The sequence below is a fragment of the Acipenser ruthenus genome, chromosome 16, assembly GCF_902713425.1.
Source record: "Acipenser ruthenus chromosome 16, fAciRut3.2 maternal haplotype, whole genome shotgun sequence".
Classification (NCBI taxonomy): Eukaryota; Metazoa; Chordata; class Actinopteri; order Acipenseriformes; family Acipenseridae; genus Acipenser; species Acipenser ruthenus.
Window position 1 is genome coordinate 16242500 of NC_081204.1, and position 23295 is coordinate 16265794.

The 23295-nt window shown below is 44.7% G+C and overlaps 2 protein-coding genes across 2 annotated transcripts; both read left to right on the plus strand.

Moving 5' to 3' along the window:
- The first annotated feature begins 679 nt into the window (after window positions 1-679).
- LOC117412511 (V-type proton ATPase subunit S1) lies at window positions 680-8062 on the plus strand. The gene is made up of 6 exons (XM_058989607.1): window positions 680-752; window positions 3329-3381; window positions 4346-4593; window positions 6463-6513; window positions 6971-7214; window positions 7817-8062. Exons 1-6 carry the CDS (start codon window positions 680-682, stop codon window positions 8057-8059), a joined length of 912 nt encoding a protein of 303 aa, XP_058845590.1. The 3' UTR covers window positions 8060-8062.
- A 5961-nt stretch (window positions 8063-14023) lies between these two features.
- On the plus strand, window positions 14024-22841 carry LOC131697749 (2',5'-phosphodiesterase 12-like). Its single transcript, XM_058988921.1, has 3 exons — window positions 14024-15867; window positions 19329-19407; window positions 22174-22841. The coding sequence occupies exons 1-3, from the start codon at window positions 14632-14634 to the stop codon at window positions 22605-22607; spliced, it is 1749 nt and encodes a 582-aa protein (XP_058844904.1). The 5' UTR covers window positions 14024-14631; the 3' UTR covers window positions 22608-22841.
- Window positions 22842-23295: the final 454 nt, after the last annotated feature.

Below are 23295 nucleotides of genomic sequence, written 5' to 3' on the forward strand. Positions count from 1 at the left end.
GTCTGTCTGTCATCAGATACTGAACCAGGGCCTGTGTTGTTATTATTATTATTATTATTATTATTATTATTATTATTATTATTATTATTATTTATTTCTTAGCAGACGCCCTTATCCAGGGCGACTTACAATTGTTACAAGATATCACATTATACATTATTTCACATTATACAGATATCACATTATTTTTACATACAATTACCCATTTATACAGTTGGGTTTTTAACTGGAGCAATCTAGGTAAAGTACCTTGCTCAAGGGTACAACAGCAGTGTCCCCCACTGGGGATTGAACCCACAACCCTCCGGTCAAGAGTCCAGAGCCCTAACCACTACTCCACACTGCTGTTGTGACTCGCATCATGGCCCTACACCTTCCTGACAGTGTTTGTGACTCAGCACATTTCATTCAAATATATTGAGGATTCATTTGAAATATTCAGTCATCAGCAAGTATAACTAGGTCACATGCTGCTGTTTTTGTCTCAGAAGTGTCCAGTCTGCTGATGCTGAGATTGGAACACACCCACTACACGGCATAGCATGAGAGACACAGCTGCTGTCGTTTTTTTATATCTAGCCATAAGAAGGTAGATGAAATGTTGTCTTCAATGTGACTTTCTACATAAACAAAGTGGATTCAGCAACACTTAGTGCCTCATCCCATCCCTTCTGGGGGTATGGCTGTGGCAAGGGACCAGCTTGCATCCAGCCCTCTATTGGCTGAGTGCCTTGTCCATCAGTGGACAGAGGGTTAGGGTTTAGAGTATATTATCAAAGCTGTTTAAAGGACAAGCTTCATCTGGAGAGTCTGCTGTGTCTGTCTCCATGGCGTTCACATTTACTATATTAGCAATGTTATTTGTTCTTGTACGCTTTTCAATATCCTTGCATCAAGTGCCTACGAACCTGGAAGAAAGGTCAGTGGTACAAGTTACTTCTATCTACCGTTCAGTGTTTCTAATGCACGCTACGTGCTGTCTAGTCAGTGCAGCGGAACTGTCAGACACCACAGCTGCAGTGCACTCCTTCATAGAGCTGGGCTACAGCTGGGCAGCAGTGTGGAGTAGTGGTTAGGGCTCTGGACTCCTGACCGGAGGGTTGTGGGTTCAATCCCCAGTGGGGACACTGCTGCTGTACCCTTGAGCAAGGTACTTTACCTAGATTGCTCCAGTAAAAACCCAACTGTATAAATGGGTAATTGTATGTAAAAATGATGTATATCTGTATAATGTGAAATAATGTGATATCTTGTAACAATTGTAAGTCGCCCTGGATAAGGGCGTCTGCTAAGAAATAAATAATAATAATAAAAGTCACCAGCAGTGTTAATTCAGGCTGTGTTTGTTATAGCGTGTAACCAGCAGTGTTAATTCAGGCTGTGTTTGTTATAGCGTGTAACCAGCAGTGTTAATTCAGACTGTGTTTGTTATAGCGTGTAACCAGCAGTGTTAATTCAGACTGTGTTTGTTACAGTGTGTAAAATAAACCCAATTTAAATAAACAGATTACTCATACAAGTTAACATTACTAGCTTTTAAATATACTAAACGTTAAATACACAAAAAATACATTAAAATATACAAAGCATATCCCAAATGATGTATGTATTTGGGCTGTCCCTGGATGTAACGATTAAAGGATTATTTTATTCAGTGTTTCAGGGCAGTTTATTCCTGGAAACTCCGATCCTTTGTGATTAATGGATTACAGGAGCGTTCGATGGACTGAACGAGAGAGTATAGACTGAACCTCTCCTCTATCTCGACCCGAGGGAGAGCAGTGCATTGCAGGGTTTCTAAACACATTTTAAACATATTATTAGGGTTCCATGTGGGAGCTCAGCTGAGGATTGCTAGAGGGGTTACCAGCGCCTCTGTCCCAAGCGCATTCTGTCACTCTGCTGGCTCTCATGATTGTGACACACTTCACTGCAGATACATGGCAGATCTTTTCTTTCTTTGTCTGATGCTGAGAAGTGATTTCATGCTTTTGTTTAGTCTAGACTTGTTGATTTGCTGAGCTTCTGTGTTCTGGCTTATCCTGTTTGCAGCTTGTTCACAATGCAGCTGTCAGTATTCGCACTGGAACAAAGAAACTGGCTCATATACTCCTGTGCTGGCCTCCCTGCACTGGCTTCCAGTGCGTTTAGAATTGATTTAAAATATTGCTATTGACATTTAAAGCAATAAATGACTTGGCACTGGATTACCTAAGAGAGATTTTGTCCCCATATAAACCTCAGTGCATTTTAAGGTCAGCTAACGCTGTGCCTCAGAAAGGTAGAGTTGAAAAGGAGAGGAGAAAGTGTATTCAGTTCTAATGCTCCAGACTGTGGAATGTATTGCACCTTTTCCACAGACCAAACCGGACATATTTCCCAGTCAGCCTAGCTCTATCAAAACTGCACTATACTGTAATACAGTTTACCACAGGTCTTGGTACAAATCAATAATATTACAGTCTAATGTTACCTGAGACAAGTAGCTGTGGTGATGAGCAACGCCATGATAAGTCAATGCAATTTCTGAAGCGACTATGCTGTCTACCTGTTTTTTTTTCACAAAGAATTTTTCCAGTCACTGGATTTCTGAGCCTGAAAAGCCTGTTTGTGAAGGTCAGAATTACTTTACAGCCGTTATGTCATGGCAAACTGTATTTGTAGGACTTGGTCACTAAACCTGAGTTTGGGTGAGGAAAACGGGGCAAAAGAAAAGTCTGCCCCAGCAAACCCGCAGCGCTGGGTGAATACGTTCTTGAGTCGCTGTTGTCTGGGGGTGTGCAGTGCTGTGCTTCCGTAAGGTGCCAGAATTGCTTGTTTTTGGACCTGGATTTATTTCTTGCAAAACAGTTCTCAACTTTGCAAGGTCTGCATGCATCTTTACTTACACATACTAAATACATGTCTGTTTCTTTGCTTACAGTTCAGATGTGTTCCCATACCAAGATACTGTCAGTACTGGAAATGGTGAGTGTTTGCATACACAGTTATCTTGGTTATTGTTAATGAAATAATATCATCAGTTAAACTATTATAGGTGCAAGAATACCTGGAAGTTAAACATGCACTGATGTGCTTTCCTTAACCTGGGGCACCCACAGTAAAAGCATAGCAAAGCATAGGTAAGAACTGAAAAGCACAGAGCGGTATAGTAAAGCATATTAAAAACAGGGTAAACTAGGGTAAATGCTAGTTTATTGTGGTAAACTGTTCTAAGGGTAGTAGCAGGTGTTTGCTCTACAGTCACTTGTTTTTTCTTACTATGAGACTTTCATAGTAAATGGAAGTGCATGGCAGCCAGTAACCCTTTCCTTTCTAATTCCCACAGGGGGTACGAGTGGCCAGTCCATCAGAGCCTCACTCAGGGGTCCCTCCCTGCAGGTAAGCAGCACTAGAACAGCACGGCTCGCCAACATGGCTCAGGAAACTATTTTTACCCTTGAACAGATTGAATTAATCCCAAACAGACTGAATTCATCTTCTGCTCGGTATGATTATACACATATTACAGAGATTTAGTCAAATCCAAAAGCACTTCAGATACATCATAGTGAAAATAATCATGTGTTTTAATCCTCTGCACATCACCCCTGCATGTTAACAGCTTCAGAACCAATGCACATGAAACCGGGTCCAGGCATTCCTGAGGGAGGGAGAACCCTGCAGGCCACGTTGATTCGCTGCACCTGGACCCAGAGAAGCCCTGTTATTTTTAGGGGTAATCCCGCTTCTGATTCGCTGCACCTGGACCCAGAGAAGCCCTGTTATTTTCAGGGGTAATCCTCTGCTGATTCGCTGCACCTGGACCCAGAGAAGCCCTGTTATTTTCAGGGGTAATCCTCTGCTGATTCGCTGCACCTGGACCCAGAGAAGCCCTGTTATTTTCAGGGGTAATCCTCTGCTGATTCGCTGCACCTGGACCCAGAGAAGCCCTGTTATTTTTAGGGGTAATCAAGGGAGGACCACAGAGGGGCAGTGGACATTTCTTTGAACATCGGCTGAACAAAAAAAAGATTCCAATGGACATACCTACACTGCCGTTAAAGATACACAGAGATAACTGAACTTCAACGACTGTTTAGGGAATTGTTGATAAACATGCTCTGATATTAGACAGCACTGTAAACAAACTTCTAACTCTCTCGCAAACACATGAAAACAGGGTTCATGAACTGTTGGGCTCGAGCTTCTGCGTGAAGCATTTCATCAGCAAGCAGTGCTTTTAGAACAGGTGTCATTCATTAGTCATCCAAGCTGTGCTTCATTGCATAACATAATATAACCTGCATTGTGAATGGCTGTTGTTGGAGTCACTGTGCCTCTCTCTCAGCAGGACCTGGGCTAGGGAGCAGGCACACTGAAGAGGACCATCAGGAAGCTCCTTCAGGCCTCGAACCCGACCCCATCCACCCCGTCCACCCCATTCTTTCCTCTAAAACTCACTGAGAACGGGAAGACCTGCATCCTCTTCTGGGCAAAGAAGCTGATTGTGAAACTAAGAAACCACACCCATGTGGACCTGACCGACCGGGCATTCAGCCCCAGCGCCAGACTGGACCTGAAAGGATCAAGCTGCAGTGAGGAGAAAGCAATGTGAGACCACCCCCCCTTCCTGTGAGACCACTCCCCCTCCCTGTGAGACAACTCTCCCTCCCTGTGAGACCACTCCCCCGCCCTGTGAGACCACTCCCCCTCCCTGTTAGATCACGCCTCCCCTGGGATACCCCTCCCTCTCCCTGTGAGACCACTCCCCCTCCTTGTGAGACCACCCCCTCCTTGTGAGACCACCCCCTCCCTGTGAGACCATACCCCTCCCTGTGAGACCACCCCCTTCCCTGTGAGACCACTCCCCCTCCCTGTGAGACCACCCCCCCTCCATGTGAGACCACTCCCCCTCCCAGTGAGACCACCTCCCCTCCCTGTGAGACCACCCCCCTCCCTGTGAGTCCCCTCCTCTCCCTGTGAGTCCCCTCCCCCTCTCTCTGAAAGTTATTGTAACCAATAAAAATTGACAGTATGCACTGGCTTACACTCTTGATAATAAAAATGACTGATAAGACTCATTTTTTTTGCTGGTCCCTTGAAATTCATATTCATTGACTGTTGTACAGTATGTGCCACAGAGAGAACGTTTCATATTTTGAAACCACTGGTAGAGTGAGACTGACCTACTGTGCAAGGTAGTGATTCGGTACCAGGGATCTATAGTGCTGGTTTGAAAAATCTATTCTCTTACTTTAAAGCAGAGAAAAGATCTTCGGCACAAGAACTCTAAGACTGACTAGATTCCAAATCCTGTGTCTGGCAAGAATGTAGGGATTATCTACTGGACATGCTGCAACAGCTAATAATACTAATAACAATACTGTCCTGATAATACTAAAACTACTACTACTACGTTGCACCCAGACTCTGTCAGGTATCTCGAGGGAGTTCTCAGGACTGGGGAGCCACCTTCCCCCCCTACCCCCTGCTCTCCGGTCCTGTTGATCGAACCCAAGGTGCAAGACCCCCCTTTGCCTCCCCTCGAGAACAACCTGAGCAGGATCTCGCAGTTCTCCTCGACCCCCCTCCGATACGCGTTGAGGAGGACCCTGTACGCGATGATGCTCCACACCCTCCACTTCCCAGCCCTTGTCTCCCGCTGAGACACCGCTTGGCAGGAGCCCCTCCGACCCCAGGAGGGCGAGAGTGGGAGGCCCTGAACTCCCCGCTGGTCCCCAGGGGAGCTGGGGACTTGGGATGGAGGGTGCTGCACGGAGCGCTTGCGTCAGGAGAGATCCTGCGTCACTTTATCGACTCGGACGCCACATGCCCTTTCTGCGGACTGTCCGAGTCGGTAAGCCACATTTATTTTTTGTGCGCCAGGCTGCAGCCATTCTTTCTGCTGCTAAAGAACCTCTTGCTGCAGTTCTGGCTGCATTTCTCCCCCACCCTCCTCATTTTCGGGCACCCTGTCCGTGGCTCCACCAGGAAGAGGGACCTCCTCTTGAATCTGCTCCTGGCTCTTGCTAAACTTGCCATCTACAAGACCAGGAAGCGTAAGATGATCGGGGAGGGTCTCTTTGACTGTGGGGCCATGTTCAGGGCCCTTGTCCGATCAAGAGTTAAGTTGGAGCACGCCCACGCGGAGTCCGCTGGCGACATGACCTCTTTTGTCGACCAGTGGGCTCTAGGGGGCGTGCTCTGTACCACCTCCCCTTTGGTTTTGCATATTTAATTTACAGTCCTTTTTGACCGTTTTTTTCGTTAAATCAGTTAAGGTTCGTCTTTTTTAGCACCCATAGAGGGTGCTAATTTGAATTTTTGTCCAGCTGTCTTTGGACAGCTCGTGTAGTCCCGTCAAACGGACCTTAAATAGGACTACTACTTCTACTACTACTACTACTACTACTACTACTACTAATAATAATAATAATGATAATAATAATAATAATGCCATGCGGTTTGTTTAATTGACAGACTCTCTCTGAGATTCGGGGATGTGGCGGATTTGAAGGGGCTGGTAATAAGGTGTGTTGGGTGTGTAAGTCTCTCTCTGCCTGTGCCCTGCCTATGCCCTGCCTGTGTCCTGCCTGTGCCCTTGGAGTTGAAGGACCACATGGCTCCAGGTTCACCGGAGCAGACTGGGACACTTTGCAAAGTGTTCTAGTACTTATAGTCCTGCAAAAGGTATCTTAACAACACAGCTCCCTGGAGCCGTAAAAACTTCTAACTACATATATCCCTATTCGTTCTTTGAGATCAGAAAATGCTAAACTTTTAGTTGTTCTAAAACTTTGTCTTAAGTCAGCTGGAGCCGGTTGACACTAGGCAGGTTGAAGCATTGGATTCTTTTAAACATGCTTTTTTGAATGTTCTTTTCTATAATTGGTGGTAGCTGGAGTGTATTGTACATATGAGCTCTCTTGTTTCGTTTTTCATTTTGTACAGTGCTCTGAGATGTGTTTTACTCTGTGTTTCTCGCCAGTTTTCTCCTGTCCAACACTTACTATGAGTCGACTGCTCAGAGCTGGTTCAGCCTGGACTCTGTTCACATCCTCTACAACAGGACTAAGGAAGCCAACTTCAACGCCACGCAGATCTACGCGCCCGCCGTGTCCTCCTACCACTGCCAGCATGTCAGCAGCCTGCACAAGTACGACACGCTGCTGGAGCCCAGCTCCCATGGAGACAACTCTCTGCTGTGGCACATCACCTTCATCGACATCCAGGTAGGGTCCCACAGACACTGCTGGAGCCCAGCTCCCACGTGACAGCTCTCTGCTGTGGCACATCACCTTCATCGACTTCCAGGTAGGGTCCCACAGACACTGCTGGAGCCCAGCTCCCACGTGACAACTCTCTGCTGTGGCACATCACCTTCATCGACTTCCAGGTAGGGTCCCACAGACACTGCTGGAGCCTAGCTCCCACGTGACAGCTCTCTGCTGTGGCACATCACCTTCATCGACTTCCAGGTAGGGTCCCACAGACACTGCTGGAGCCCAGCTCCCACGTGACAGCTCTCTGCTGTGGCACCTCACCTTCATCGACTTCCAGGTAGGGTCCCACAGACACTGCGGAGGCTGCAGACCCTTATACAAGGTGGCTTTAAAAAAAACAAACGGATCCACCATTGCAGTGAGTGCCCTTTCCCTCTAGTGGATGATAGACGTACCTAACTAAGTAATACCACATCTCTTACATTCAAAATGATGATCTATAAAGTGAATTGAAAGTACAAGAAGAGTAAGTGGGATATTTCACACTGACCCCAAGCTGCTCTTTGGAGGCTGATGTAGAAATCTCTTGCTGTGGTGCTTTCCATTTCCAGATTCAAGCCTTCAATGTGGAGGGGGGCTGGTTCTCCCCAGCCAGTGACTGTGCTTCGTTCTTCACCCCGGCCGTCCTCATGGGGCTGCTCATGTCTCTGATCCTGCTGCTGGTGCTGGCCTACGCGCTGCACATGGTGCTGCACCTGAAATCCATCGAGCAACTCGACGAGCACAGGCCCTCCGTCTACCTGGAGAGGGAGGCCGAGAGTGAGCCCAGGGACAAGGGCCAGGCTGGCCAGTGAAGAGGGCGCTATCAAAACGCCAGCTCCATCTCTTTATGATGTTTGCAATCATTCCGAGCGGTGCTGTGGCAAATGTTTTTTAACCCTAAATCTATATTAGATCACCTGGTTGCCATCTTGCTTGCAGGTCTGTGTTGTTTGTCTTGTTTTTTTCATGTTTTCATGAGATGTTGTGCCCTTTCAACTGTTCAACCTGCTACTGCGCTGACCTTCACTGAGCTGAACTTCACTGAGCTAAACTTTACTGAGCTGAACTTTACTGAGCTGAACTTCACTGAGCTAAACTTTACTGAGCTGAACTTTACTGAGCTGGACTTTACTGAGCTGAACTTCACTGAGCTAAACATCACTGAGCTGAACTTTACTGAGCTGAACTTTACTGAGACCTTCACTGAGCTGAACTTCACTGAGCTGAACTTTACTGAGACCTTCACTGAGCTGAACTTTACTGAGCTGAACTTCACTGAGCTGAACTTTACTGAGACCTTCATTGAGCTGAACTTTACTGAGACCTTCACTGAGCTGAACTTCACTGAGCTGAACTTTACTGAGCTGGACTTTACTGAGCTGAACTTCACTGAGCTGAACTTTACTGAGACCTTCACTGAGCTGAACTTTACTGAGCTGAACTTTACTGAGCTGAACTTCACTGAGCTGAACTTTACTGAGCTGGACTTTACTGCGCTGACCTTCACTGAGCTGAACTTCACTGAGCTAAACTTTACTGAGCTGAACTTTACTGAGCTGAACTTTACTGAGCTGAACTTCACTGAGCTGAACTTTACTGAGCTGAACTTTACTGAGCTGAACTTTACTGAGCTGGACTTTACTGAGCTGAACTTCACTGACCTAAACTTTACTGAGCTGAACTCTACTGAGCTGGACTTTACTGAGCTAAACCTCACTGAGCTGAACTTCACTGAGCTGAACTTTACTGAGACCTTCACTGAGCTGAACTTCACTGAGCTAAACTTTACTGAGCTGAACTTCACTGAGCTAAACTTTACTGAGCTGGAATTTACTGAGCTGAACCTCACTGAGCTGAACTTCACTGAGCTAAACTTTACTGAGCTGAACCTCACTGAGCTGAACTTTAGTGAGCTGAACTTTACTGAGCTGAACTTTACTGAGCTGAACTTGACTGAGCTGAACTTCACTGAGCTGAACTTTACTGAGACCTTCATTGAGCTGAACTTTACTGAGACCTTCACTGAGCTGAACTTCACTGAACTGAACTTCACTGAGCTAAACTTTACTGAGACCTTCACTGAGCTGAACGTTACTGAGCTGAACTTCACTGAGCTGAACTTCACTGAGCTGGACTTTACTGAGCTGAACTTCACTGAGCTGAACTTCACTGAACTGAACTTCACTGAGCTGAACTTTACTGAGACCTTCACTGAGCTGAACTTCACTGAGCTGAACGTTACTGAGCTGAACTTCACTGAGCTGAACTTCACTGAGCTGGGCTTTACTGAGCTGAACTTTACTGAGCTGAACTTTACTGAGCTGAACTTCACTGAGCTGAACTTTACTGAGCTGAACTTCACTGAGCTGAACTTTACTGAGCTGAACTTTAGTGAGCTGAACTTTACTGAGACCTTCACTGAGCTGAACTTTACTGCGCTGACCTTCACTGAGCTGACCTTCACTGAGTTGAACTTTAATGAGCTGAACTTCACTGAGCTGAACTTTACTGAGACCTTCACTGAGCTGAACTTTACCTCAAAGCAGTTGAAAGGTCACCATAATGATTACAAACATCATAAAAATGAAGGGAGTGGCAAAGAAAGGTATTGCAATGTATTGAAAGGATGTTTGTAGCTCTGTGTTTGTCATGGGCTTGCACACACACCTAATTGGCCACTGGAGTAAACGCTTAGAAAATCTGCTGCCTCCCCTTTGTAAAGACCCACATCTATTTACATTTGAATGAAGTTCAATATTTTTTGTACCCTTTATCTTCTGGTGTTTGCAATCCCCCCGCGTGGTTCTGAGTCCAGTTGTTCCAACATTTCCATATCTTTCGCCAGCTCTTTAACTGGATTTCAGCTTGCTAGGAGACGGCATGTTGTTTATTCACATGTCCTAATTTCATTGAAACCCTGTGACTCTGGCTGCTTGGATTACATTTCAACTATAGTACTGCTATCATTATGAAATACCAATCAAAACTGAACAAGAGGAATGAAAGCAGCAGAACTCTGAACCACTCTGAATGATTGCAAATATCTTACAAAGTCAGGGGAAGGGTTGCTATAGATACAGACATAGATATAGATCTATAGATATAGATCTATACCCTTCATACAGGGGTGTACATTTTGTTCTGTGAGGTCTGCATTCATATATATATTTTTAAATACAAATTCCCAGGAAAACTAAAATTGTTCAAAACAAGACTGGTCACTGTCTGGAACTGGGAAGACTGTACAGTACTAGGATTCTGCATTTTACTTTTCCATTGTATATTCCTGACCCGGTCAGAACTTTCTGATGAGCGTGATCATGCATTTAGTCATCTCTCAAATCAATGCAAATCAGTTTTCATAGCTCTGTGCAGTGTTGTATCAAACACAGACAATGTCAGCTCTCATACCCTTCATAGCTCTGTGCAGTGTTGTATCAAACACAGACAATGAGAGCTGTCATACCCTTCATAGCACTGTGCAGTGTTGTATCAAACACAGACAATGAGAGCTCTCGTATCCTTGACTTGTTTAATGGTTAAAATATACCAAATATGCTGGACGCTGTATTGCAGTTATTGAACAGCCGAGCAGTGTCTAAAGTCTTAGTTTGTAGAATTCTGGAACTCTAGCCCCAAACTTCTCTTTGTGACAGTGGTATTAAGGAGATCTTTTAGGTAACTGATGAATAAATCTTTCTTTGTATTTCATCACAAGACTCCAGGGTGTGCTCAATCTATTGTAGAGGAGACTGAAGAGGCTGAAGAGAGGAGCTGGTCTGCTAAGACAGGGGGAGGGGGGGCGTTGTCAAACATCAGGCTGCACAAATACAGAGCACCTCAGTGCATATTCATGCAGGGAGATTGCAGGGAGGAGTCTACACTCTGTAGAGAATGTGCTTAATGTCTTGTGGACAGGTCCTGTATTATATACTACAAAGCAATATTGTTAAGAGTGGTAATCATTTTTTCAGATTACAAGCTTTTTTGGATTTATATTATAGATAAATATGGTAATTCAGTAAATGTTAGTTTGGTTATTTTAGTTCTAAACAGCTGTTTGTTATTTGTATAGCTATCTGTAAGTGAATTGTTACCATCTCTGTGTTACACATCATAGTGGCTGAAATGTATTACAATACAGAGTTTCATGATGTTTTTGTGTAAATTTAGAGAAGAAAAACTGTTACCCACTTTTAAAACTTTTGCACTTTTGTAAAATAAAGTTAATCTGTATAATGCATGTGCTGATCCTGATCCCTCACTTTGCAATGCATGTACTGATCCTGATCCCTCACTTTGCAATGCATGTACTGATCCTGATCCTGATCCCTCACTTTGCAATGCATGTGCTGATCCTGATCCCTCACTTTGCAATGCATGTACTGATCCTGATCCTGATCCCTCACTTTGCAATGCATGTGCTGATCCTGATCCCTCACTTTGCAATTCATGTGCTGATCCTGATCCCTCACTTTGCAATGCATGTACTGATCCTGATCCTGATCCCTCACTTTGCAATGCATGTGCTGATCCTGATCCCTCACTTTGCAATTCTTGTGCTGATCCTGATCCCTCACTTTGCAATGCATGTGCTGATCCTGATCCCTCACTTTGCAATTCATGTGCTGATCCTGATCCCTCACTTTGCAATGCATGTGCTGATCCTGATCCTGATCCTGATCCCTCACTTTGCAATGCATGTACTGATCCTGATCCCTCACTTTGCAATTCATGTGCTGATCCTGATCCCTCACTTTGCAATGCATGTACTGATCCTGATCCCTCACTTTGCAATGCATGTGCTGATCCTGATCTTGATCCCTCACTTTGCAATGCATGTGCTGATCCTGATCCTGATCCCTCACTTTGCAATGCATGTGCTGATCCTGATCCCTCACTTTGCAATTCATTTCATTGTTGTTTGATAAGTGTGTGCTGTGGGTCTATAATTCAGGGTCTGCTCTTCAGTTTTTGTTGTCTGCCATAGACATAAAGTATGTAATGTAGGCTAGCGTTAAGATAGCACCACTAGATAGCGCTGGCTCTTACTTCTATAAAGACACTTCGGCTGATCCAACCAATTGAAGAAAATCGAAATTGAAAAATCCAAGTATACGGGGACTGTGATATCCTATTCTCCATGTATATCCCAGCCTACATAATGTAAAGTACATGGAGATATCCAAATATTAACAGAAACAAGATATTACAAATCTGGTGTATCAAAATATTGTACCATAGACTGTAAAGACTTTACCCAAAGTCCAGGAAATTACATTGTGAGAGGTGCCAGGACACCTAGAATATGCAGCACGCAGATATGTTGTTTTTTTTTTGTATCAAAAGGCTATCCCTCATGTGCTTCCATATCCCACTGCACAAGATGTTGAAAGTGCTGACATGACGAGTCATTCTGGAGAACAGACTGCACTGCAGACATTGTGAAGAAGAGTGACCCTGACTGCTTTCTCTGCTGTGCTGTGAAGATACAGTCTTCACAACAGAGGCAACATCACAAGCTGGGAAACATGCATGAGCAGCTCAGCATGTGGCATTGCAGTACCTCAGGAACATGTGCTAAAGAATGCCTGTACAGTTTCATCACAATGCAACCAGCAGCTCTGAAGATATGCTGCAGTAAACAAGTATCTCGTGTGACCTAGCTAAGCTGGAGCTGTGACCTACATGCTGGAGCTGTGACCTACATGCTGGAGCTGTGACCTAGCCATGCTGGAGCTGTGACCTACATGCTGGAGCTGTGACCTAGCCATGCTGGAGCTGTGACCTAGCCATGCTGGAGCTGTGACCTACATGCTGGAGCTGTGACCTAGCCATGCTGGAGCTGTGACCTAGCCATGCTGGAGCTGTGACCTACATGCTGGAGCTGTGACCTAGCCATGCTGGAGCTGTGACCTAGCCATGCTGGAGCTGTGACCTAAATGCTAGAGCTGTGATCTAGTCTCCATGCTGGAGCTGTGACCTACTGTGACCTAATCAGAATATTTAGAACTGTAGATCTGCTTTTGTATTTATTTAAATATAATGTTCTGTTTTGCTCCAGGAAAAATATATATTCAGAATGTAATGTAAAAGTACATTGTCCAGAACTGTCGACAGATACAGTCTTTACAAATAAATGAAAAAGCAAAACCAATTCGAATTGTACTGATATAGTTCTAGATTGGTGACGAATAAGAAACAACCTTTTATCTCTCCTTATTTGACACTCAAACAGGAACACAGTCAAACGCATACGAGTGTCAATCACATGTAAGCACCCCCATATTAACGAGGAAAGAAGTAGGCGGGTTCATCATTTTCTTGAGCTGGATTTGCTGAATGCAGGTGTTAGCTTTGGTGTTATTTGTAATTTTATTGGATGCTGAGCTCCAGAAAAAAGACAATGCCCTGTATATACTATACAGGGCATTGAAACGACATGGGGCGTGATATACTATACAGGGCATTGAAACGACAGGGGGCGTGATATACTGTACAGAGCATTGAAACGACAGGGTGCGTGATATACTATACAGGGCATTGAAACGATAGGGCGCGTGATATACTATACAGGGCATTGTACAGCCGGCTCATTTGCAAGGACCGTATATCGGGCTTACATCTTCGTGTGTGATTACGTCACCTACCAGCCCTGCTGCTGCCTTCCCTCTTGCACGCTACAATACTTTCAGGAAATGCAATACATATGATCAGCAAAGAAACATATTAAACAGAAAATTAAATGACATAGAAATTGAAGTAACAACAGTAAATTATATTTTGAAGGTAGAAGGGAGAGTAAAACAAATGGAGAAAGAGAAATATATAATCACATTTATAAAAAGCATTGGGATAATGGGAGAAGATATAAGAGAAGAGCTCTATGTACATATATAAAAGGTAGAGGGCGCATAAGCCAACGACCCCTAAAAAGAAGAAGTTCTGCGCTGGTAGTGACCTAAATCAAAAGGAATGGGGAAAAAAGCACGATAAAAAATAGGCAAAAAATAGCCAACGACGACATTTCCCCGCTATATTCTTTTAAAACAAAACAAATGTGTCAGCCCTGACTTCAATTACAGAACACATCTCTCTGGAGCCAAACTAGCTAACATTTGGCACCAGCATTTTCGAGACAGGTCACTTTGTGAAGCGATTTTTAAATGCATGTGTTATACATTTATATACTGGTGTTGAACCTATAGCTATCTAAAACGTAGCAAGCCACACAAAGTACAGTTTGAAAAGGGGCAACTAACCACGGAGTGCTTGCATTTTTTCTTTCTGCAGAAACTGCTTTTCCCAATCGCATCCCGATTTGTTTCGCTGTTGTCGTCGCCTGGTTGCGCTGTGTTTGCGTTAGGAACCATATTGTGGATCCATGTTCAGGAATTTGGCCTTAAATATTAGACTTTTATCTAAATCCGCCCCCGCAGCCTTGTTAGGCTTTTCGTCTTCACTGCGGGGCACGATCACAGCCGTGTCTAGCCGGTTCCTCGGGAGAATGGAGAGAGCCGTGGTCAGGTGTGTGCCCTCGGAAAGCAAGCTGACAATCACCTTCACTTTGGACGGCTCTCACAAGCAAATGCTGAGGGACCAGAGCGAACAGCTGGGCAAAGCTCTGGCGAGGATCGCCAACAACGCCGTCAAAGGGCACGCCAAAGCCAAGAAGTCGAAAAAGAACAAACGCGACCAGGCCTCCGTTTCGGAGCCCGTTGTGAGGCTGTACTTCAAGGATGATGTAGTGGCGGAGGATGCGTTGAACTCGGCAGCCTGGCAGGATGGAGCCGTGCTGCACGTCGGGGACACTAAGTACAAAGTCGAGCGGAATCCGCCGACCTTCACCGATGTGGAGCTGCCAGCGTCTCTGCTCGCAGGATTCCCTGTCTGCCCGAAACTGGAGATCGAGTTCGGGGATCTCAAAGACTGCACATTTCAGTGGTTCAAAGAAATCCGACACAATGGTGAAAACAGCTGGGTGGAAGCCGGCCACGATAGGGTGTTTATACCGTCTAATGTGGACATAGGACTGAAGCTCAAGCTGAAGTGCACGCCTGGTAATAATAATCAAAGGTACGGAATTGCCAGAGAACTGGTTACATCCGGTAGCGTGGAAGCAGGCCCGGGCACCTGCACTTTTGACAGCAGGCATTTATACACAAACAGGGTCACAGACGAGTCCACTGTGAGGGCGGTTTCATACAATATTCTAGCGGATATATACGCCCAGACCGAACTGTCCAAAACGGTATTGTATCCCTACTGTGCCCCGTACGCGCTGGACATTGGTTACAGACAGAATTTGCTCAAGAAAGAGATGGCGGGCTACAATGCCGATATCATTTGCCTTCAGGAAGTTGATAAGAGCGTGTTCACGCACAGCCTGAGTCCTGCCCTGGACGCGTTCGATCTGGACGGACTGTACCGAATCAAGGACAAGCAGCACGAAGGCCTGGCTACCTACTTCAGGAGGTCCAAGTTCACGCTGCTGAGTCAACACGACGTGACGCTCAGCGAGGCTCTGCTCTCCGACCCGCTGCACAGGGACCTGCTGGAGAAAATGTCTCTCAGCCCGGCTGTCAGAGACCAGGTTATGCAGAGGTCAACTACTCTACAGGTAAGAGAAGAAGTAAAACACAGCATACACGTATTAGTGTCACACACATTACATAACATATGGGGTTTAATATCACCAGTTTGCAACGGGTTTGGTCAAATGCAGAGAAGCACCTGCCATAGCACTGTCAGTAGGATGCAGACTGGTGTCCTTGGAAGGTGTTTAAATTGGTGAGGAAGGGCCAGGGGATTATTCCGCAGTCTCCAGGTCCTTTGGAGATGTGAAGCGTTGGGAATCTGCTGCCAAGTCACTTCTCCAGAATGGCCCTTAACGTCTTCACTTCATCGACACTGAAGCACCTGTCAACCAAGCCCCTGCTATGTCATACGCACCACCCTGTCTGAAACCAGCATGCAACAGGGAGATGCAGCTTTTACAGAATACATGTCAAGGGATCCATTTGCATAAATGAATCCGGTCCTAACTAACGCATATACCTTTATTTTGAAATACGCAGTGATACATGTTCTGTGATAAATTCCAAGTTAGGTTATACTACAGTATGCTAACCCAGTAGAGAACTGATGGGACCCTTTAATGTTTATTTAAGTTTTAACAGCTTTCAGTCGTAATCACTCTCAAACATTTATTTACTGTCATTTTTATTTCCTCTCATTTGAACTTCCTCATACTACAGCTTTCATTGTACTCTGTAACTGCTCTGATCTGTAGTGTGATACTCTGTAACTGCTCTGATCTGTAGTGTGATACTCTGTAACTGCTCTGATCTGTAGTGTGATACTCTATAACTGCTCTGATCTGTAGTGTGATACTCTATAACTGCTCTGATCTGTAGTGTGATACTCTATAACTGCTCTGATCTGTAGTGTGATACTCTATAACTGCTCTGATCTGTAGTGTGATACTCTATAACTGCTCTGATCTGTAGTGTGATACTCTATAACTGCTCTGATCTGTAGTGTGATACTCTGTAACTGCTCTGATCTGTAGTGTGATACTCTGTAACTGCTCTGATCTGTAGTGTGATACTCTGTAACTGCTCTGATCTGTAGTGTGATACTCTGTAACTGCTCTGATCTGTAGTGTGATACTCTGTAACTGCTCTGATCTGTAGTGTGATACTCTATAACAGCTGTAAAGGGGCTGTAGAGTGTGAATATTTCATTTCGTTTTTCTAATTAGGAATCTCAAAACTCAGACTCTGTTATTATTGTTGGGGCCCGACCACAGGCTTCAATTTAAACAGTGTGTTGTATTAAAACAGAGTAAAGCAGGAGGCATGGATTTCCAGACAGCGGGTTGAAACTCCACAACAACAGATTTTAATGTTGCTATTTATGTACTGTGCTAATAACTTCAAACAGCCTTTCCATGTCAAACAAACACACTTCTTTACATGACCTCCTCCTTATGCTGTATGATTGTATTTGAATTCCCCAGGTCATCGTTCTGCACTGATGGATTGTATTTGAATTCCCCAGGTCACCGTTCTGCACTGATGGATTGTATTTGAATCCCCAGGTCACCGTGATTGGATTGTATTTGAATTCCCCAGGTCATCATTCTGCACTGATGGATTGTATTTAAATCCCCAGGTCATCGTTCTGCACTGATGGATTGTATTTGAATCCCCAGGTCATCGTTCTGCACTGATGGATTGTATTTGAATCCCCAGGTCACCGTGATGGATTGTATTTGAATTCCCCAGGTCATCATTCTGCACTGATGGATTGTATTTAAATCCCCAGGTCATCGTTCTGCACTGATGGATTGTATTTGAATCCTCAGGTCACCGTTCTGCACTGATGGATTGTATTTGGTCATCGTTCTGCACTGATGGATTGTATTTGAATTCCCAGGTCACCGTGATGGATTGTATTTGAATTCCCCAGGTCATCATTCTGCACTGATGGATTGTATTTAAATCCCCAGGTCATCGTTCTGCACTGATGGATTGTATTTGAATCCTCAGGTCACCGTTCTGCACTGATGGATTGTATTTGAATCCCCTAGGTCATCGTTCTGCAGTGATGGATTGTATTTGAATTCCCAGGTCACCGTGATGGATTGTATTTGAATTCCCCAGGTCACCATTCTGCACTGATGGATTGTATTTGAATTCCCCAGGTCACCGTTCTGCACTGATGGATTGTATTTGAATCCCCAGGTCACCGTTCTGCACTGATGGATTGTATTTGAATCCCCCAAGTCATCGTTCTGCACTGATGGATTGTATTTGAATCCCCAGGTCATCGTTCTGCACTGATGGATTGTATTTGAATCCCCAGGTCACCGTTCTGCACTGATGGATTGTATTTGAATCCCCAGGTCACCGTGATGGATTGTATTTGAATTCCCAGGTCACCGTGATGGATTGTATTTGAATTCCCCAGGTCACCGTTCTGCACTGATGGATTGTATTTGAATCCTCAGGTCACCGTTCTGCACTGATGGATTGTATTTGAATCCCCAGGTCACCGTGATGGATTGCATTTGAATTCCCCAGGTCACCATTCTGCACTGATGGATTGTATTTGAATCCCCCAGGTCATCGTTCTGCACTGATGGATTGTATTTGAATCCCCAGGTCACCGTGACGGATTGTATTTGAATCCCCAGGTCATCGTTCTGCACTGATGGATTGTATTTGAATTCCCAGGTCACCGTGATGGATTGTATTTGAATCCTCAGGTCACCGTTCTGCACTGATGGATTGTATTTGAATCCCCAGGTCACCGTGATGGATTGTATTTGAATTCCCCAGGTCACCATTCTGCACTGATGGATTGTATTTGAATCCCCCAGGTCATCGTTCTGCACTGATGGATTGTATTTGAATTCCCCAGGTCATCGTTCTGCAGTGATGGATTGTATTTGAATCCTCAGGTCACCGTTCTGCACTGATGGATTGTATTTGAATCCCCAGGTCATCGTTCTGCAGTGATGGATTGTATTTGAATCCCCAGGTCACCGTGATGGATTGTATTTGAATTCCCCAGGTCATCATTCTGCACTGATGGATTGTATTTGAATCCCCCAGGTCATCGTTCTGCACTGATGGATTGTATTTGAATTCCCCAGGTCATCATTCTGCAGTGATGGATTGTATTTGAATCCTCAGGTCACCGTTCTGCACTGATGGATTGTATTTGAATCCCCAGGTCACCGTGATGGATTGTATTTGAATTCCCCAGGTCACCGTTCTGCACTGATGGATTGTATTTGAATCCCCAGGTCACCGTTCTGCACTGATGGATTGTATTTGAATCCCCAGGTCACCGTGATGGATTGTATTTGAATTCCCCAGGTCATCGTTCTGCACTGATGGATTGTATTTGAATTCCCAGGTCACCGTTCTGCACTGATGGATTGTATTTGAATCCCCAGGTCACCGTGATGGATTGTATTTGAATTCCCCAGGTCATCGTTCTGCACTGATGGATTGTATTTGAATCCCCAGGTCACCGTTCTGCACTGATGGATTGTATTTGAATTCCCAGGTCACCGTTCTGCAGTGTGTGAAGGACCCTTCCAGGAAGCTGTGTGTTGCTAACACTCACCTCTACTGGCACCCTAAAGGTAATCCTGTCTTTGCTTTGTGTTGCTGTCTCATGAAGCCATACTCACTACCAGCGGTACAGATAAGCTGTCTGTCTGCTGTTTTTATGTATTAAAAAATCTGAAATACAGACTCAATTTAAATTTAATGCATAAAAATGAGCATAGCTTGTCTGCCTCTCCTAAAATTTCCATTAACTACATCTCCCAGAATACAATGTCACTAGGAAACTACACAAGAAATACCAGCCCAACAAACATTATCCAATCTCTGGCTAGCCCTGTTGTCTTTGCAGCCAATCACAGTAAGAATAAGAACAATTGGAAGCTACACAGGTTGAAGCGTAAACATTCCAGTCCAGCTACAAATCTGACTGGAACCATTGTCAGAGGCAACCACTAAAAGAAGGTGCCTATAATATTAAATGAACTGTTTATAACTTATTAATGCATTTCCTTATTTTATTTAGGTGTATGGCTTTATATTGAAGTTTTAACATGATCACTGAGTTTAAGAATTTAGTGATCAAATATAAGTAAAGTCATTCATTTGCAGAGTCAGTGTGGTAGCTCGAAAGAAATGCGCTGAGCTGATAAAGAACCTTGTAGAACACATGCGTGTTCAAAGTAACATTGCAGTTCAAATGGAAGGCTCTTTTTTTAATGCCTACCCCATTACCATTAAAGATTGTACAGTATTTATCAAGATTACTCATGACTTCAAGGTAATGTTGCAATTTACCCCCTGAAAATACATTTTACTCTCTGTATTAAAATTAGAGGGTAGGCTACCCCCAGACCCAAAACCTTATCTGGAGCGCTGCTCACTACAGTCAGGAAGCTCTCCTATGTAATCCTCGTTGCTTTGTGTTGCTGTCTCATGAAGCTCTCCTATGTAATCCTCTCTGCTTTGTGTTGCTGTCTTGTGAAGCTCTCCTATGTAATCCTCTCTGCTTTGTGTTGCTGTCTCATGAAGCTCTCCTATGTAATCCTCTCTGCTTTGTGTTGCTATCTCATGAAGCTCTCCTATGTAATACTCTCTGCTTTGTGTTGCTGTCTTGTGAAGCTCTCCTATGTAATCCTCTCTGCTTTGTGTTGCTGTCTCATGAAGCTCTCCTATGTAATCCTCTCTGCTTTGTGTTGCTATCTCATGAAGCTCTCCTATGTAATCCTCTCTGCTTTGTGTTGCTGTCTCGTGAAGCTCTCCTATGTAATCCTCTCTGCTTTGTGTTGCTGTCTCGTGAAGCTCTCCTATGTAATCCTCTCTGCTTTGTGTTGCTGTCTCATGAAGCTCTCCTATGTAATCCTCTCTGCTTTGTGTTGCTGTCTCATGAAGCTCTCCTATGTAATCCTCTCTGCTTTGTGTTGCTATCTCATGAAGCTCTCCTATGTAATCCTCTCTGCTTTGTGTTGCTGTCTCTTGAAGCTCTCCTATGTAATCCTCTCTGCTTTGTGTTGCTGTCTCATGAAGCTCTCCTATGTAATCCTCTCTGCTTTGTGTTGCTGTCTCTTGAAGCTCTCCTATGTAATCCTCTCTGCTTTGTGTTGCTGTCTCATGAAGCTCTCCTATGTAATCCTCTCTGCTTTGTGTTGCTGTCTCATGAAGCTCTCCTATGTAATCCTCTCTGCTTTGTGTTGCTGTCTCATGAAGCTCTCCTATGTAATCCTCTCTGCTTTGTGTTGCTGTCTCTTGAAGCTCTCCTATGTAATCCTCTCTGCTTTGTGTTGCTGTCTCATGAAGCTCTCCTATGTAATCCTCTCTGCTTTGTGTTGCTGTCTCATGAAGCTCTCCTATGTAATCCTCTCTGCTTTGTGTTGCTGTCTCTTGAAGCTCTCCTATGTAATCCTCTCTGCTTTGTGTTGCTGTCTCATGAAGCTCTCCTATGTAATCCTCTCTGCTTTGTGTTGCTGTCTCATGAAGCTCTCCTATGTAATCCTCTCTGCTTTGTGTTGCTGTCTCTTGAAGCTCTCCTATGTAATCCTCTGCTTTGTGTTGCTGTCTCATGAAGCTCTCCTATGTAATCCTCTCTGCTTTGTGTTACTGTCTCATGAAGCTCTCCTATGTAATCCTCTCTGCTTTGTGTTGCTGTCTTGTGAAGCTATACTCACTACAGTCAGGAAGCTCTCCTATGTAATCCTCTCTGCTTTGTGTTGCTGTCTCCGTGGACAGTGAATTGCATGAGTGGACACCGACAGAGCTGCCCATTTGTTTTCAATGCATTGAGAGACTTTGGGCCAGATTCATAAAACTATTATCAGGATGGCGGGTGTATATATTTGATTAAATCCGCTACACTTTGCTGTATTCTGTATAGCTGTTCTATCAGATTTGACCTGAAATTGAAATATTAAGCATAGCCTAGAACTTCTGTTAATTAAAAATAGCCATGGTTGGATTAAATAGCCACGGTAGTTCAATTCTTGGCAACTCAGCCAAAGTTACAGTGTCATTTTTTTTAACCTTTTTTAAGGTACAAGGGACACAAATAAAGTGATGCTAACTTTCTTATTTTTTCAATGAGGTGCACAAAACTTTACTGACATGTTGGATCTCGTCATCCAAATTGTCAGTATCCTTGTGATAGCTGAGTCGCTCTCAAATGTATTTTAAGAAGCCGATTGGACAGCCACTGAATTTCTTGTGTACCTTAAGGGGGTCGATCGTTGTGCTGCTGCCGTTGCTACACCCGCCCCTCACATGTCACTGTAGCCAATCCCTTTCCTCCTGCACTGCTGTGTAGCCCTGAGTCCCCCGTGCTGACTGTCGCTCTCTGTCTCCCCTTGCAGGCGGGTACGTGCGGCTGATCCAGATGGCGGTGGCCCTGCGGCACATCGAGAGGGTGCTGTCGGAGCTGCACCCTGGTGCCACGCTCTTGCTCCTGGGGGATATGAACAGCACGCCCTCCTCTGGGCTGTACGAGCTGCTGACTCGAGGCGCTGTGTCGGAGCTGCACCCCGACTGGAGTGGAGCGGAGGAGGTCTGCCTGGCTCTGAGTCACAGCCTCACCCTGAGCAGTGCCTGCGGGGAGCCAGCCTACACCAACTACGTGGGGGGCTTCCACGGCTGCCTGGACTACGTGTTCATGGACACGCGCGCCCTGGCCGTGGAGCAGGTCATCCCCCTGCCCAGCCACGAGGAGGTGACCACGCACCAGGCCCTGCCCAGCGTGGCCCACCCCTCCGACCACATCGCGCTCGTCTGCGACCTCCGGTGGAAGTGAGACCTGGGGCGGGGCATGGGTTTTTAACGTGAAACTGGTTTGTTTTCCACCAGAAGATTTGTCAACCATGTAATTGTGCAGATTGGTGCATGGGTTTACAAGACTCCCATTGCATAGCAGTTTGATCCATTCCTGGTCTTATTAGGAGTTTAGTGAGTGTGTTCCCTATACGCTGGGCTGTATTTTTTTATGGTACATCACGGTGTAAAAATAAATATTTTACAATTAAACATATTTATTACAGCAGAAAAAATAGTGTTCATTCAAAATGTATCATTTACACTAGTTATTACATGAGTGTTCCTATCATATTTAAATGCTTACCTGAAAAACAGTCAATGCTAAATTGCCGAGTATTTTATTTTTCATGTCCACCTCTTAAAGACATTCTGTTTGCACCATCAATTATAAACATAAATAAGAATAACATTAGACACGTGAAATGGCCCCTTGTTCTACTGGACAGAGACGTCTGAGGAGTTGAAAGATGGTGTTTTAATCTCACTCTAATAAATTTAAGATCTTCAGATCTGCTGACAGTAACACAGGGAGCTGGCAGTGTTATTGCAGGAGAAGTTAGTGGGTAAGGGATGAACAGTGAGGTGCCTGAGAGAAGTTGGGAAGTTAATGAGGTCATGCTTTCTTGGTTTGAACTAAATTGGCATTTCAGTTCTGTAATCCCCCATTA